General features: G+C 63.8%; 1 protein-coding gene across 12 annotated transcripts in view; it reads right to left on the bottom strand.

Moving 5' to 3' along the window:
* GSE1 (Gse1 coiled-coil protein) overlaps positions 1 to 15,535 on the bottom strand; it is a 420,112-nt gene that overhangs the window by 9,731 nt on the left and 394,846 nt on the right. For 10 of the 12 annotated variants that reach the window (XR_014256905.1, XM_082438414.1, XM_082438420.1 and 7 more), the window contains 10 exons: positions 11,299 to 11,474; positions 10,664 to 10,861; positions 9,861 to 10,052; positions 9,465 to 9,763; positions 8,554 to 8,878; positions 5,557 to 6,170; positions 4,281 to 4,393; positions 3,772 to 4,042; positions 1,893 to 2,006; positions 737 to 1,102 (listed from right to left, as the gene is read on the bottom strand). Coding sequence is in view for 11 of the 12 variants with exons in the window: in XM_082438414.1 (XP_082294540.1) it covers positions 737 to 1,102; positions 1,893 to 2,006; positions 3,772 to 4,042; positions 4,281 to 4,393; positions 5,557 to 6,170; positions 8,554 to 8,878; positions 9,465 to 9,763; positions 9,861 to 10,052; positions 10,664 to 10,861; positions 11,299 to 11,474 (2,668 nt within the window). In the remaining variant the exon portion in view is untranslated. The remainder of the gene's footprint in view (positions 1 to 736; positions 1,103 to 1,892; positions 2,007 to 3,771; positions 4,043 to 4,280; positions 4,394 to 5,556; positions 6,171 to 8,553; positions 8,879 to 9,464; positions 9,764 to 9,860; positions 10,053 to 10,663; positions 10,862 to 11,298; positions 11,475 to 15,535) is intronic. The other 2 variants (XM_082438418.1, XM_082438419.1) reach the window with 2 other exon arrangements.

Below are 15,535 nucleotides of genomic sequence, written 5' to 3'. Positions count from 1 at the left end.
TTTAAGATCACTGCAAAAACCACTGCCCTTTGCTTTTTGAGTATCATTTCATCTCTGCTGACAGCATTAATTTACCTGAAGGATACTGACGTCAGACCTGTATGTCTAAAAGTGCTACTTACCTAGTCAGCTTTTCTAGGTTGCAGTAATAAACTTTCTTTTATAGGTTTTGGCATGATAACCACATTACTTTCTTCTGGCTACTGGAGTATACAGAAATTTATTTTACACTCAGTGGTGATTTAATCACTGAGAATTCTTTTCTAATCAACTTGAACCTTTGATTCAGTGCCAGTGAAATGTACTGACCCCTGTTCTCTGACCTGCAGTGATTCCTACCAAAATGTCCAAGGGGCGTGAATCTGGGGGCTCACACATGGGGCTGGAGCAACCAGTATGTCAAACAAAGTGCTCGCTGGGTCTAGTTATCACAGGACAGGGAGGTTTCCAGGTGAGTCTGTAGGGGAAGCTGGGAGATCATTCAGCTGTAGAAGGCATGGATCCTGTTTTTGCTGAAAAGGCTCCTCGAAGGGCCTTATTAAATTCAGATGGCCTCTCTTGCTAAGCTTCCTTGATGTGTGGTCCGCGGACCAGCAGCACCCGGGCACCCGCTCCAAGTGGTGCGCTCTCAGGCCCCACACTGGACCGGACCTGCAGAGGCAGAACCTGCCTCTATGGCCAGGCGCCTCACGCACCCTGAGCGGCGCTCCACAACAAAGCCAGGCGGCCTCGTTACCTCTGTGCTTCTGCAGGGCTTTCTGGGTGGACTGCAGGACGGACTCGTGGAACTGATGCGCGAACTCTTCCGCCACGAAGGGCTCCCACGGCTTGCTCTTCCCATTGATGCCGTGGGACAGCGGCACGGGGATGTCCTTGGGCGCGGGGCCCCGGATGTAGTGGAGCATGCTCAGGCTCTTCTTGCCCCCAGTGGTCTCGCTCGGCCTGGCTTTCTCACCGCTGGCGGGCGCTGGCTCCTGGACTCGCTCCTGGGGCCGGAGCTGTTCCAGTCTCCCAGGCTCTGTGGCCTTCTGGACGTCAGACAAGGAAGCAGTGATGCCCACAGGCTTCTCCGTATCCAGAGAGGCTTGCTGCGTGGCTGGTTCTTTTAGAGACAGAAAGTGAGGAATGTGTTAAGACCTGCAATGTGAACGGGCCAACCCTGATGTCTAGAGCTTCCACTGAATGAAGACCTAGGACAAAGGACCCGGACTCCGGAGCCATTTGATTAAAGGTCAGTGTGCACTGTGTGGTCTGAGACGGGGTGTGTTTAGCAGCAAGGCCACCCTTGAAAGGTGCCCCAGGAGGGCATCTGAGAAGCAGCAGCAGCAGCATGTGAAGGAAGGAAGAAGCAAGTCGCTTCCGGTCATCCAAAAGGCAGGAAGTTACGTAGCCCGACCCGACCAGAAAGATCCAATTAAGAGCTGAGAACAGCGCCGGACCAACAAGATTTCCTGCTCCGTCAGCAGGACAGTGCAGGAGAGTCAGAGCCACAAAAGAGAGAGACAGAAGGTGTGAAAGCAGGTACTGGAGGGGCCTGCAAGACAAAGACACCGGGAAGAGAGTGAAGGGTGGATGGACGGGAGCACAGAGCCCAAGCAGCAGGTGCTGAGACCCGGGCCACCGCTGGGCGCACGGATGGTGGCCAGAGCCACGCTGACCACCAGGCACGGTCTGCCGTAGCCGGGACCCTCCCCCTGAACCCTCTGAGCCCCGACTGCCAAGGCTTGCGCTCCGGCCGAGGAGATCGTTCCCACGCGCAGGAAGCTTGAGAGAGAGATGGAGAGAAAGAAGCACACGCTGTGTCCAGGAGGAAGACGACCTGGGGTGGTGGCCTCCGACCCTGGGCAGCCCCCGGGACAGTCCTGGGCGGTGGCGGGTGGGGCTGGCCTTACCGCTCAGGGACCCAGCAGGACTGTCCCTCGGAGAGTTCCTGAGCGGGTCTGCCGCCGCGGCCGACAGCGCCTTCTGCTTCACGGCCTGGAGCAGCGCAACAAGCCTCTCTTTGTCTATGAGAAAAGCAGCCCGAGATTAACAAGAGGATCGTGTTGTTCCTGGGAGGGAAGGGGAGCAAGAGTCCAGCCCAGGCCGCGACCGGCAGGCGCGAGTCCTTTAGAACGAGAAACACAAAGCCACGGGGACAGGCTGGGTTTAGAGGAAGAAACTGCACTTTGCACGAGCCCAGATTCCTCTCATCTTTTACTACATAACATTTCAAGTGTGTTCGAGAACAGCTGTGTGTGTGCAGTGAATAACCGGTACCTGCGAGCTTCTGGGGATGAATTCTTATTTAAAAGAGAAAAAAGGGGCTTCCCTGGTGGCGCCGTGGTTGAGAATCTGCCTGCCAATGCAGGGGACACGGGTTCGAGCCCTGGTCTGGGAAGATCCCACATGCCGCGGAGCGACTAGGCCCGTGAGCCACAACTACTGAGCCTGCGCGTCTGGAGCCTGTGCTCCACAACAAGAGAGGCCGCGATAGTGAGAGGCCCGCGCACCACGATGAAGAGCGGCCCCCGCTCGCCGCAACTAGAGAAAGCCTTCGCACAGAAACGAAGACTCAACATAGCCAAAAATAAATAAATAAATTTAAAAAGAGAAAAAAGTTGGCCCCGGCAGAGGAAGCAAGCCCGAAGAGCCCCACAGCACAGGCTGCTTCCTGACACAGTCTCCCCTCCCCGCCACCTGCCACACGAGTGCAAATCCCATGATGGCTGCCGTTTAGGGAAAAGGGACACCGCCCCGGTGACGTCTGATGCCACAGATTCCCGCCGCAGTTCAGGGGCCTCTCACGGACTGAAACTTAAGTGGCCACATCACCAGCGGCTTCCTCCAGGAATTAAGTCAGGCAGAAAGATGCTCTTCACAAACAAAACTATGCACGTTCCCAGGGATTTGCCCTGGTAATCGTGTCACTGCCCCCTCAAGAGAAAGCAAGAATTCCAGCTCACTGGTTCAACACAAAAACTGAATGCTACACCCTCGCTAATGAAATAAGTGAAAGCAACTAGATGACCAAGAAGCACTTTTGCTTTCCTCTGACTTCCTTCTGGAAAGAGGTGAGCGAGTACCAGCAAGGGGAACGTGGGGGTGTGTACCCCAGGAAGGCCTAGTTTTCACCCGCGCCACCATCCTGGCACTGAGCGAGCGTGAGCGGCAGACCAAGGAAGCAGATGCCCCAGAAAGTGTTCAGACCGCACCACTCCTCCTGCACCATGGACTCCAGCCCAAGAGTCAGCCCCGACATGGCCCTTGGCGGCCAGACCGATCTGGAAGCATCTGTCAGGGCAAACGGTCCACTCACAGTGGGTGTCAGCTCTGCCCAGCTGCCACGGACCCCCCCAAGCCTCCTGCCGTCAGAATGCGAAGCCCAGCGGCCAAGAGAAAACGCCCGCTACTGAGAAGCCTGAGCACCTTGCTCGGGAAGGCACACGTCCGCCCCACACCCAGGGCGGGTTGAAGGTGCTGGGAGACCTGACAAGGGACAAGAGCAGGCATCAAGCTCACGGTGGGCTGTACACAGAACACGAGCGCATCTTCAATTCCACCCGGGATGAGACAAGAGAAAGCAGGCTTTGAAGGGGGCCATGCGAGTTTCCGACAGAGAGAAGTGTGACGGCAGAGACAGTGGGGCAAGTCTGAGAGAACAGAGGGGAGCCAGGAGGAAGCCCAAGAGTCCCAGGACGCCCCCAGGAGCCCGCGGCCCCGCCTCCTTCCTCAGAGACCCTCAGCCCTCCTGGCGAGGCCCCGCCCCGCCCCGCCCCGCCCAGGCCTCACCTTTCCTCTTCTCAGTGCTGATGTGGGTCAGGTTGAAGATGGTCAGGAACTTCCTCTTCTCCTCGAAGTTGGGGCTGCTGTTCATCTCGTCGGGGCTGTAGCGGGTGGACAGCGCCAGTCTCGGCGAAGGCGTCTGCCGCTTGCTCTGAACCGTCGGGGGCGACGGGCTTCTTTCTCTCAGCATCCGCCGCCGCTTCCTCCGCTTCTGGGTCAGCAGTTCCTCCTTCTGCTGTTGGGTGGTCAAGCCAAAAAGTTGCAAAAACTCTAGCTTCTAGATTGGGAAAGAAAACAAATGAGTTTGAAACCACTGGCAGTGGCGTGCTTCCACTGACCCAGGGGCCCCTCCTGGGGTCCTCGAAGCTCTTGTGCCGTGGCCACTCCGCGCCGGGCCTGGGAGGAGGAGGGCCCTGGTGGCGTCCCAACAAGCGTGGGAAAGCCCAGAGGCAGGCACCGAGGTGGGTGCCAGCAGCCCAGCCCAGAGCCTGACCGCAGCGGCGAGCCCCGGATACCTCGGAGGACGTGTCCAGTTTGAGGGGCGGCTGCTCGGCCACACAGCGGAGGTGGGCCCTGACCTCCTCTTCGTCACTCTCGTCGTAGGAGTCGTCCAGGTCGTAGTAGTATCCTGGAGGTGGAGCGGATCTATTCAGCGGGGCAGGGAGCCTCAGTTCTCCAGGGGGCACACCCAGGGCACTCCACCTGGCAGGCCAGGCCCTACTGCCCTTTGAGCACCCCCAAAGCCAGATTCCTTTCACCCCAGGTGGAAATGTGCATTAACCCCTAGTCCTAGAGCTTCTCAGCGCTGGCAGGTGGGGGGCAGAAGGCAGGCACCAGGCTTCCCTTGGATCCACAGACCACAAGTGACCAGGCGGTCTCCTGGCCAACACCGATCCCCCAGCAGGGGACCGTTCATCACACAGGCCCGGGGCCATGTCCACAGCAGCCCAAGGCTGTCTGTGCACATCCGCTCCCTCCTGCTCGGGAGGGGACAGGCACACTCAGGTCCCCGTCCCCTCAAAGGTACAGAGCATTCATGCAAACTCCTGTGCAGAGAACAGAACCCCTGCACCCGAGGGCACCGGGGCTCTCTCCCCCCGCCTTCTCACAAGATGAGTGGAGGAGAAAAATCTTTCTGGGGCTCTAAATCTAGCCTAGACCAACAACGTAGACCAACCAGGACTGACTCGGCCTTGGCCCCCGCTACTGGCTAAGAGACTGAATTCAACACCATGCAGAAGAAACTGGTCTGGACCCCTGATCCCTCCTGGTCTGACAGGGGGTGAAGGCGGGGGACAGCCATGCTTGCCCTGGGCCTGCTCGCCTGTTCTCCGTGGCTCTTTGGGGAACCCAGGGTGCCGCTGGCTGAGTCACCACACCCTGTGCAGGGGCAGGAAGGAGAGGCGGCCAGAGCTCCCGCCCCCGCCCGGGCCGCCCACCGCCTGCAACTGGGACGGCAGCCCCAGGAGTGAAGTCCCCGCCGGGCCCCGGGCCGCGCTCTCGACAGCCTCCTCCCCTTTACGCTGCGCTGTTAATACTTCAGACTGTCTTACTGGCCTCTGTTCATCACCTATTAATTGTGCGTGTCTGTGGAACTGATTTCACAGACAGGCTACGATTTGGCTTTTCGGGATGACGCGCATTGTGGCAGGACAGACGAGGGGCCCGGATCTGTCTCCCCAGCAGAAGTGTCAGGCAGAAGCCAGTGAACCTGCTCCCTGGAGCTACTGAGACCCCAGGGCAGAAAGCACAAGGGAGAAGGGAGGGCCGGGGCCGCCAGGGAGACCAGACCTTTCTCCTGGGCTTCCCGCCGCCGGCGCTCCTCCAGGTCCAGCTTGCTGACCAGCCGCCGGCGCTGCTGCAGGAATTCATCGTAGACATAGGTGGGGTCGGGGCCCCGTGGCGCCGGGGGCCGGTAGGGCGAGCCCGGCTTCAGGGGCCCGGGGGGCTCCCCGAAGGGGGCCGGCGGGGCGAGCGAGGCCCGGGGCTGGCCCAGGACGGTCTGGGTGGACGGTTCGAGCTCCGCCAGGAAGTGCGCGGGCGCGTGGGGGAAGGCCTGCTGCTCCAAGCCCCCCGCCTCGCGGGGCGGCGGCTGGTACTTGTCCAGGGGGGCGGCCTCTCGCTTCCGGGGTCCCTCCTCCGCCTTCTCGGGGCAGTAGACCCTCTCCACCTTCACCAGCGGGACGGCCGCCTGGCGGCTGGGCTCAAATGGGGCGGGGTGGCCATGCAGAGGGTGGCCCTCGGGGGCGCGCCGTGTCTCCAGCGTGCTGTCCATCAGGGACACCGGGTTCCAGAGGGCCGTGGGCACCGAGTGGTGCTGGGGCTTGGGTGAGATGAGGGGCGGGGGGCCGCCAAAGTGCTGCGGGGCGTCGCGGCCTCCTGGCTCGTGACGGTTTGGTCCCGGCCTGCGAAGGGAGTGGAAGCAGCTATCAGCCGCGAGGGCCCGGGCGCGCCAGCCACCCCGGCCCCCAGGCCGCCTGCCGGGAACCCCGAGCCGGCCAGAGCTGGAGGGGCAAGCAGGCCTCCTCTGGGCCACGTCCCAGGGCTGGAGGGAGGACGGGCCTTCCGCTCCGCCACCTTCTCTGTGGACCGCTCGAGGCAGGCGTGTGCAGGCCCGCTTTGGAGAGAACAGGGAGCCTGACGTGGGCTCTGCGGGTCTAGGGCACAGAGACAGTCTCGGCCCGGCCAGACCCGCTCGAGCCCGTCTCTCACCCGCGACCTCACAGCAGCTCACCCTGTCCCACTGCTTCCGGAATTCCGAGCACGCTGAGAACAGACCCGTCCCCGGCCCGATCCCACCTCCAGGCGAGCCACGCGAAGGGGAGCCGCTAGCAAGGGGGCCGGCCTCCTCTCTCCTCCGCGCTCACACACAGCAGCAAGAGGCCGGCCTCTGGGGTCCACCCGGCCTAGACCTGCTTCCGTGGACACCCTCACAGCCGGCAGCTACGCCCAGGGAGCCAGGCCACCCGCTGGAGCGCACGCCCCTCACACGCAGGCGGGCAGGGAGCCAGAGGGGACCTTCCATCAGACACGCAGCTTTGCCCCGAAGCCGAACTAAGTGCCTTTCCTCGGTGCGTTTAAAACAACATTCACCTTCCAAAGGGCTACGTGGCTGCCGTTTCTCCAAAGTTTATCTGTTTTTTTAAGGGAAGCCCCACGCTGCCACGGAGACCAAGGGTAAGGTCTGAGGGAGGGGAAAGGGCAGAGGCCACGGCAGGCACGTGAGCAGTCGTCTCTCAGGGCTCCGCCTGCCTGGCCGAGGAGGGGCCGGCTAATCACAGCCACCAAGGCCACTGCGCCTCTGCTGGGCGGATACGAAAGGGAACCAGATCGAGAAGCGTACGTCCTTAAATAAACAGCAGAGGAATGAAACCTGTTAGCGAAGCAATATTTCACGCGCTGCAGCCAGGCACAGGCTGGTTTTCTAACCCAGAGCCCAAGGGCCCGAAAGACCATCAGGTTCGCGCTGCTGTGGGGACCACCGAGGCCAGGTGAGGGCCGAGGCAGAGGCCACCCCCACTGGGGGCAGCAGCACACAGGCCCTGACAGCTGCGCTGGGATCTTGCAGCCCCAAGCAAAGGAAGACACCCTCGGAAGTCAGCGCGCCCTGAATTTATCAGGAGATGCTGGACGTGTGCTGACTGCTCGCCCAGCCCCCTGGGTGTGCCGGGGACCAGAGGAACAAAGGGCGACTCAGAAGCAGACGCGACAGCCCCCGCGTAGCCTCGGACGGGCCCAGAGAAGCAGAGGGAGTGTCTGCAGCACAGACCTCGCTGTGGCCACGCTGAGCGGAGCAGAGGCCGGAGGAGGTAGGAGACCCAGGCAGGGGCCCGGCCACAGTGCACTCCCAGTCACACCCAATTAGCAAGCGAATCCCCTCAGTGGATGCAGAGGCAGGACTGCTAGATGGGCCAGCCATGCCCAGGACACAGGAAAAAACCCACCAGTCAGCCAGAAGCTGGAGAAGGAGAGAGGGAACAAGTGGACATTTACAACGCCTCCGACCCAGACAGCCAGCACCATGGACGTCAGGGGCTGGGAAGAGGCTCAGAAATCCTCCCACCCAACCTCCTTTGTGCAAAGCTGAGGGAGATGGGCCCGGAGAAGGGGAGCAGTGTCCAGTGTGCGCCAGGCCTGGCCAGGCTCTCGCCACCAACTCTGGTGTGGGTCTCAGCCCGGCCCTTCAGAGTGAGCCCTGGAGGGATGGAAGGTGGGGTGGGAGACACAAGGTGACAGCCAGATCAGCAGACAGGGAGCAGCGAGGCCCCAGGGGCAGCCGTAAGAAGGGGCCCAGCTCACAAGGCAGGTGTCGGCAGCCAGGGGTCCCAGAGACAGGTGCAAAGGCCTCTTAGAAATTTTTTACAACAGGGCTGGAGAAACGGGTATTTTTTAAAATTACAAAAGCAGTAAAATTAATTTTTTGTTTGATTAAAAATTAAAGGAAGTCCCCCTTCTCATTAAAAAAAAAAAAGTTTGGGCAGAGGGAGATGGAGAGAACGGACATAATTATTCAATGAAGATTCTCCCTCGCCCTCTTCAGGCGCCGTGAGCGTCCCTGCTGGGACGCAGCTGGGCCGAGTGGGAAGGTCCCGGCTGTAGACACAGGTTACTCGGGGATGGACGCCCCTGAGCAAACGCCTTCCCTCCTCACTGCCCCCTCCTCCCGGCCAAGCCGGGGGTTAGAAGGTGAAATGAAATACAAGTGACAAGGCTCGCAGGAAGCCAACCACAGGCGCTCATTAAACGCAGGCTCCCTCGTGCAGACGCCGCCCCCATCCCCGGGCCCACCTGGCGCTCTCAGGCCTGTGCTCCGCGTCCGCGGGCGCCGGCGGCCGGCCCAGGTCCAGGTGCTGCTCCAGCACCTGCTGCCGGAACTCGGACACCTGCGACTGGCGGTCCTCCTTCTCCTGGCGCAGCCGCCGCTGCCGCGCCAGCCACTTCTCCTCCTCGTTGGTGCGCTGGAGGAGCAGGGCCGTGGCCGCACTGCTGCCCGGCAGAGAGAAGAGGCCGTGGGTGGAGAGGAGGCCAGGCACGGGGTGGTGCGGGGCGGCCGCCGGGTGCAGGGGGTGCTGCACGGGCTTGGGCGCCTGCAGGCCCACGTCCTTCAGCTTCTCTGTGGGGGGAGAAAGGCTGTCATGGCGGGATCTCAGCAGCAGGCTCAGTCCCTCCCCGGCTGCCCGTCCTCCCGGAGGAGACGCGCACCACCCTCCAAGGGCCTCCCCGCGGCCGGGCCAAGGCAGCCGGGGGCATAGGTGCTGCCGGGCGCGCGCCTCATCCGGGTGACACGCTGGCTGTGGGCGTGTGGGGCAGGCGCACGCCCACACGCCAGAGCAGACTTTAACTCTGGGAATCACCCGAGCCGGTTGCTACAAGTTAGATTACGTGTACGTATGATGACAAAATAAAATGTTAAAAACTAAGGTTAAAAAATACTTAAAACTATCCCTCCCTAAGAATTTTGTTAGGTTTTACCACGGTGCATACATAGCCTTTCAGCCATCTACCTACAACTGTTTTCTCCGTATCGCGTGCCTCTCCCCCCCGCTCCCTGTCCGGGGACATCAGGCTCGGAGCTTGCCACGGGCACGGTGTGAACCTGCTCCAGGCCCGCGGGCAGACGCTGCACAGCAGGGCCCTCTCCTCGGGGAGCCGCCCCAGCACGCTGCTCACCGGGCACGGTCCTTCCCTCCCTCGGGTACCTGCTCGGGTCGGGGTCAGCTGCTCCGCGGCCTTGCCCCGCTCCTCAGCGGCGTGGCTCCGCAGCCCGTGCAGCTCGGCCGCGGGCAGGAAGGCCGGCTCCAGCGCCTTGGCGGCCAGCAGCTCCTTCTCGCGGGCCCGCTGCTCCCGCTGGCGCTCCAGCTCGCGCTCCTTCTCGCGCTCCTTCTCGCGCTCGCGCTCCAGCTCCTTCTCGCGCTCGCGCTCCTTCTCCCGCTCGCGGTCGGCCTCCCGCTCCCGCTCGCGCTCCCTCTCCCGCCTCAGCTCCTCGTCCATCTGCATCCTGCGGGGCGAGCAGGGGGAGGTGTGACCGCCACCGCGGGGGTGCTCGGGGCCGGGGAGGGAGGAGCAGAGGACGCCCGGCCTGGCACGGGGCTTACCTCTCGGCACTGAGGCTGGACATCCGCTCCGAGTGCAGCGCCGCCAGGGACGAGTGCGAGAGCTCGGGCGGGTAGCGGACCCCAGAGAGGTGGAGATGCATAGCTGACGGATGCAGTGGGGGCAGGGAGCCGGGCGTGGGGATGGGGTAGAAGGGGGACCGCAGGGCCGACAGGCAGTAGGAGTCGTCCATCCTGTGCGAGAAGACGGGGCTAGTGAGCACGGACAGTAAAGGAAAAAAGGCAAGACCCAGCCCTACCGCCAGGTGCCCCAGCCAGGTACACTCATTGATCCAGGGGCGCTGGACAGGGCAGGACGGCCACAGAGCCTCCGTGAAGGCCCTGTAGAAAGGGTCCACGTCCACAGACAGACCCAAAGCCCCTTCCTCCCAGAGGCCAACAGATGATAACAGCTCAGGGCTCCGAGGCCCTGCTGGCCACCCCAGGCCAAGTGAGGAGACTTCCAGGTCTGGGAAGGGGTGGTCCACAGCATTACTGCCGACCCATCAGGGAGGACGCAGGAAGCTTCTACGGAGAGCAGTGGTACAGCGCCGTCTCCGGCGGGGTTTCCGGGTCCCACACAAACCGTGCGCTCTGTGCGTTAACGCTTACGTGCACCAGTGGAGCCGACGGCAAGAGAGGGAGGAGGTGGGGCAAGGCCAGCTCGGACAGAAAGTCCCTCCGGGGGCAAAGTCCTAATGGCTCATCTGGAGGTCTGGGAGGCGCGGCCGCCTGGGGTCTCCCTGGGAATCTGGCCCCAACCAGTGTCCACCCAAAGGTGGGTGGGGAGGTCTGGGGCGCCTCACCTGAAGGCCGGGTGGGGGAAGGGGTGCGGGGCCAGGTAGCTGGGGTGGTAGTAGGCCGCGGCGGTGGCCGGGTCCAGGCCCAGGGGAGGCAGGGAGGACACGCGGAGGTCCTCGGCGGTGTGGTAGGGCCGGAAGCTCCGCAGGTAGTCCTCGGTCACCGTGCTGGGGGGCACCACGTGATGCACGGGCCGCTGGAGGCTGCGGGAGGGACGGACAGAGGACGAAAGGCGGAGTTGAGCCCCAGGCCGGGAAACAGGCCAACCTCCCCGCACCTCCACCATGCCTCCCTCGCAAGGACAGGTCCTGGCCGGAGGCCCAGGGCACAGGCGGGCAGCTGCTGCTCCTCGGGCCCCCCCGGCCCCCCGCCGTCCTCACCAAGTGGGCGCAGGGCTGCTACCCATGGCCTGGAGGGACCCCTGGCCCCGGGGGCCCCGGGAGCCCCAGGCTGGGGGTTTAGGGTCAGGCAGACGGCAGAGCCAGCCGTCGGCTCAGCGTGGAAACGGCCAGCAGGCACAGACGGGGCTGCCGGCCCGGGGCTGAGCCACCATCTGGCGGCTCCTGGGCTCAGCTGGTGCGGCCCTCAGGGGTCCAGAGCCCAGCACGCGTACCCTCCCCAGGCCCCGACCTGCACTTACTTCAGCGGAGGGAAGCGGGAGTCCTGCACCACCGAGCTGGGGGAGATGCCGAAGGGGTAGGGGGTGCTGAGCAGGTGGGAGGGGATGGCCGGGCCCCCTGCCTTCTCCTGGGGCAGCGGGGGCTCCACGATGAGGCGTTCCCGACTGCTGCCGCTGCCCCGAGAGCCAGCGTCTTGCTAGAGGACAGAAAGCAGCGGGTCAGGGCGGGGGCGGGCGGCTCAGACCACGGCCGACGACAAGCCAGGCCTTCCTCCAGACTCGGGGCGGGGGGTGGGGGTGGGGGGTCGAGCTTTTAGAGTACGATCTAGAGATGGCCTTTCCTTACGGTTTTCTACCCAAACCTGCAGTATGAGCGGCGTGGCAGGTGGAACAGAAAGAAGGGAGGACACGGGTTCCGATGATGGGCGGGTCTGGACTGAAACGCATCTGGGCAACAAGAAAGGACAGATGCCCCAGGATCGGACTGGGGTCCAGACGAGTGCCCGTCTGCCCGCGAGGGGACACAGCACAGTAGGGCCACCCGTGCCCTCCCAGCACGGGTCTCCCACAGGTCACACCTGCTCCAAACTCAGACGCGGGAGCTGGGTGATGGTGGTCCCCGCACACCCCCCAACCCCCGGCGGTGAGCTCTGCACTGCAGCGGCTGTGACAGAACCACGCGGAGCCCCTGGCCACTGATCGCCAGGCATGCGCCGGCATCCCAAGGGGCCGAGGCGTCAGCTGTGCTGCCAGCTGCCGGCCTGCGTCACAGATACCTCTCGGCCCACGGTGCCCGTGGAGGACGTGGCCGAGAAGCTGCTGCTGCCCTTGGGCAGAGCATGCCAGCCTGTCCCCCGGACAAACCCTGGGGCGGCCCGGGCGCCGGCCAGAGCAGGCAGCCGTGGGACCTCAACTGGCCAGACCTGTCTGGGGACCTTTGCACACTGATGGGGCCAGGGCTGTGGGCCTGCCTGCCCCAGACTCCCGGACACAGAGAGTGACCTGGGGCCTGGCGGGAAAGGCGGCCCCCAGAACCCCCGGCCACACGGAGGAAGGTCCTGCACGCCCACCCACAGGAGCGTCCACAAGTCATCGAGAGGTTCTGTCGTTGTGGTCATTCACGCGGCTGACAGAGGGCCGCACAGCAGGCACCGCGTCAACAGCAGCCGGGGGCTCTCGCTCTGGACGCGGGAGCGGCCGCCAGTCCGGGGTCTCCGTCATCGTGACACCCTGTTCTGCCTAAGGTGAGGACATCTCGGCCCAGGCCTCCCCTGAGCCCCAAAAGCTCCACAACCCGGCCCCCTCCTTGGCCAGATGGCACGATGCCCGCCACCTGGCGCCAGGCCCGGCCGCCCCTGATCAGCCGCAGCAAGCAGGGTGTGGGCCCAGGTCTGTCCACCCGAAACCCACAGTGTTTCCACTGGGCCACAACCCTCTGTCTGTCTCCTCACTGATGTGGCCCGTGTCCAGGAATGACCACTGTATGTGGGGCGGTGACAAGAGTCTGTCCCCGAGGAGACACCCTCTCCTGTTCCTCCAGCCCTGGCTCTGCCAGTCACCTTCCCGTCAGAGTCAGGAGATGGGGCAGCAGAGACCCCTAAACCATCTCACTCCCCGTGTGGGGGGCAAGGGACAGACTGCGCAGCCCCCCGGGCGACCCCTCCGCCTCCACACCAGCAGAGAGTGACCCCGCGGAGCAGGAGGGGCCCGTCCGTCACCGTATTTACCAAATGTGCTGGGTGGGTGGGCGGGCGCCGCGGCAGTGATCGTTAATTGGAGGAGACAGGCCGCTGACTGGAATTTTTAATGAGCGGCCACATCTGTTCCCATGTGTGGGCACAGCCCCTCCGCTCACGGCGGAGCCCTCGTGGTGTGTGAACTCCGACCTGCCCTTCCCGGGACGGGTGGTCACAAAGCGGCAGTCAAGGGTGGGACCCACACGCGCGCCAAGCCCGGGTCAGGGCAGGAAGCCCGGGACCCCTGCCGAGGTATTACGAACCTTCTACACGGGGGCCGGCGCGGGGCGGCTTCTGTCTGGTCCTGGAGACCCTGGACGGGTCCCGTAACTGCCCCGGGCCTCGGTTCCCCCAGCTGTCAAACGTGCAATCACAGCAGCGGCTCACAGAGCAGCAGGGACGGGTGCACGGGTGTGAACGGGAAGTGGGGGTCTCGCGCAAGCAGCTGCACCTCCTAGCCCACCCCTCTACACCCCCTCGTGCTCCCCGTTGACACTACCACCCAAGGGGCTGTCCTCAGCGTGCCGGGTCCCCCTCACCCGCCTCCCTCTGCTGGCGCAGGGCCAGGCCAGTACAAGTGCTGACCGCCGCGACGAGGCGCGAAGGCTCTCCTCAGCTGCTCTGGGGCCTGCCCCTCACGGGGGCCACTGTGGAGTGGAGAGGCCCTGCGCCCGAGGTCTGGGATGGACTAAACAAGGGACGGCACGGCCCTCAGATGCTCTCTGGATGGGGACGCAGTGGCTGGAGCCGGAGGCCCCCTAGGTGCCAGGGCGGCTACCCCGATAAATGCCCGCGGTGATGGGACCTGGGGTGACCTGGGCTCTGCCTCCAGGCTGGCAGCAAGGCCCCTCCTCCCCTCAGGCCGCAGTAGGAGGAAGACAGCAGCCCAGGACAGCAGAGTCCTTGAAGGGACCTCGATTTAAGAACAGAATCTGGGGACAAGCTCCAGGCAACCCCAGGCCATCACACGCTTCCTTGCGCTTCCGGCACTGTTTTGCTGAATCAAACAGCAGAGTGAGGGGCCCCAGGCAGCCCCTGTCCCAGGGGAGGGGCCCCGGGTGCACCAACCCCAGCTCAACGCCGTCCCCAGAAGCCCCCTTCAACCCTCGGCAGGACAAAGCCCTGCTTGAAGGCGGCTGAGCCAGATGGCACCTTCCCAGCCTGGCCGAGGACAAACAAGGAGCTGGAGAGGCTGGGGGAGGGGTGGGCTGGCGGGCAGGGGGTCCAGCGGGCCAGACCCACGCGCCTCCCGTCTGGCTGGAGCCCTGCCCAGCTTATGACAGGCACCTGGGAACGAGGTCAGAGGGGGTGGGCCCGGGCAGCAGCCCCCAAACCAGGCCAGGCCCAGGAGGCTCAGCCGGCCACCCCGAGGCCCCCGATGGTGGCGGCCAGGCCCCCACGCCGGCCCGCGGCCGGGCTCGCCCCGAGGAGCACCTGCGGGCAGCTCTCATTTCTGAGCAGCGGCTGCAGGCGCAGCTGTAGAGATGAAAGAAGGAAGGAGTGGGGTGGGGGGGGAGGGAGGGAGGGAGGAGAATCCTTCATTCTCTGGTGATTAGAGAGGTTTCCACTAGGCAGCCGGGCAGACATGCCCTGTTAGCTTTAAAACAGACTATTTGTCATTGCATCTGTCCTTCCACAAGCTCCCGCTACCTGGGAAATACCGGTGACCCCGGTGCGCGGGAGGGCCCCCCGTGACTCACGTGCCGTGACTTCAGGAAGCCCCCCTCCCCCCTCACTACTCTACTCTTCCCGGTCTCCCCCTCCCCAGAAGGACTCAATTGTCCGCTGAGCCTTTGTGCCGGAGCCGGCGAGCCGTACATCACCCACTAATCCAGCTCCCTTCCCGCCGCCCTCCCTGGTGGCACCAGTGTTTCATTAGCCACCGCAGCCCTTTCTCTAGGGGCTACTCGGTGTTTCTGAGGCAGTGAGGACCCCCCGCCCCGGGAGGAGGGCTGAGCTTGGGGGGAAGGGGCCCAAGGCCAAGGCACCTGGGTGTCCAGGAGGGGGTCGTTTAGGAGGCTCCTGGGTCTGGATGGGCAGCTGCTGGGCACAGAGGGCAGGACCAAAGGGGAGGATCCGGGCCGTGGGTGGCCGTCACCAGCCAGGGCCAAACCAGGGACGTGGCAACAGGATCAGAAACCATCTGGGCCCCCGGGAGTTAGGGGAGACACAGGTGGTTAGGGCCCTGAGGTCCAGGCCGGTCGCCAGGTGGCAACGGGCCCCTCTGGAGGCAGGAGATGCTGGTGAAGACCCCTTGTCCTCCCTCAAACCAGGACTGCGGCGTCTTGGGCCTCTGCAAACCCCTCTGGCCGGGATCTGCTCACCAGGCCCTGCCCTGGCTCTCCTGCCTCCAAACTGCACTCGAGGTAGAGCAAACAAAGCCAAGACAGCAGCTTCTAGGCGGGCACGGGGGCCTTGGCCAGGTGATGACCCAGCAGCGTCCATCACCTTGGATGTGGGGACCAAGCTACGGCCACCTGACCTATCTCCAGGAATTCAGGGGGTCCCCACTGGGCTCCCTG

The sequence above is a fragment of the Balaenoptera physalus genome (assembly GCF_965194825.1).
Source record: "Balaenoptera physalus genome assembly, chromosome: 19".
In the NCBI taxonomy this organism is placed as follows: Eukaryota; Metazoa; Chordata; class Mammalia; order Artiodactyla; family Balaenopteridae; genus Balaenoptera; species Balaenoptera physalus.
Note: the sequence above shows the minus strand (reverse complement) of the source record. Positions and strands in the feature narration are given on the sequence as shown.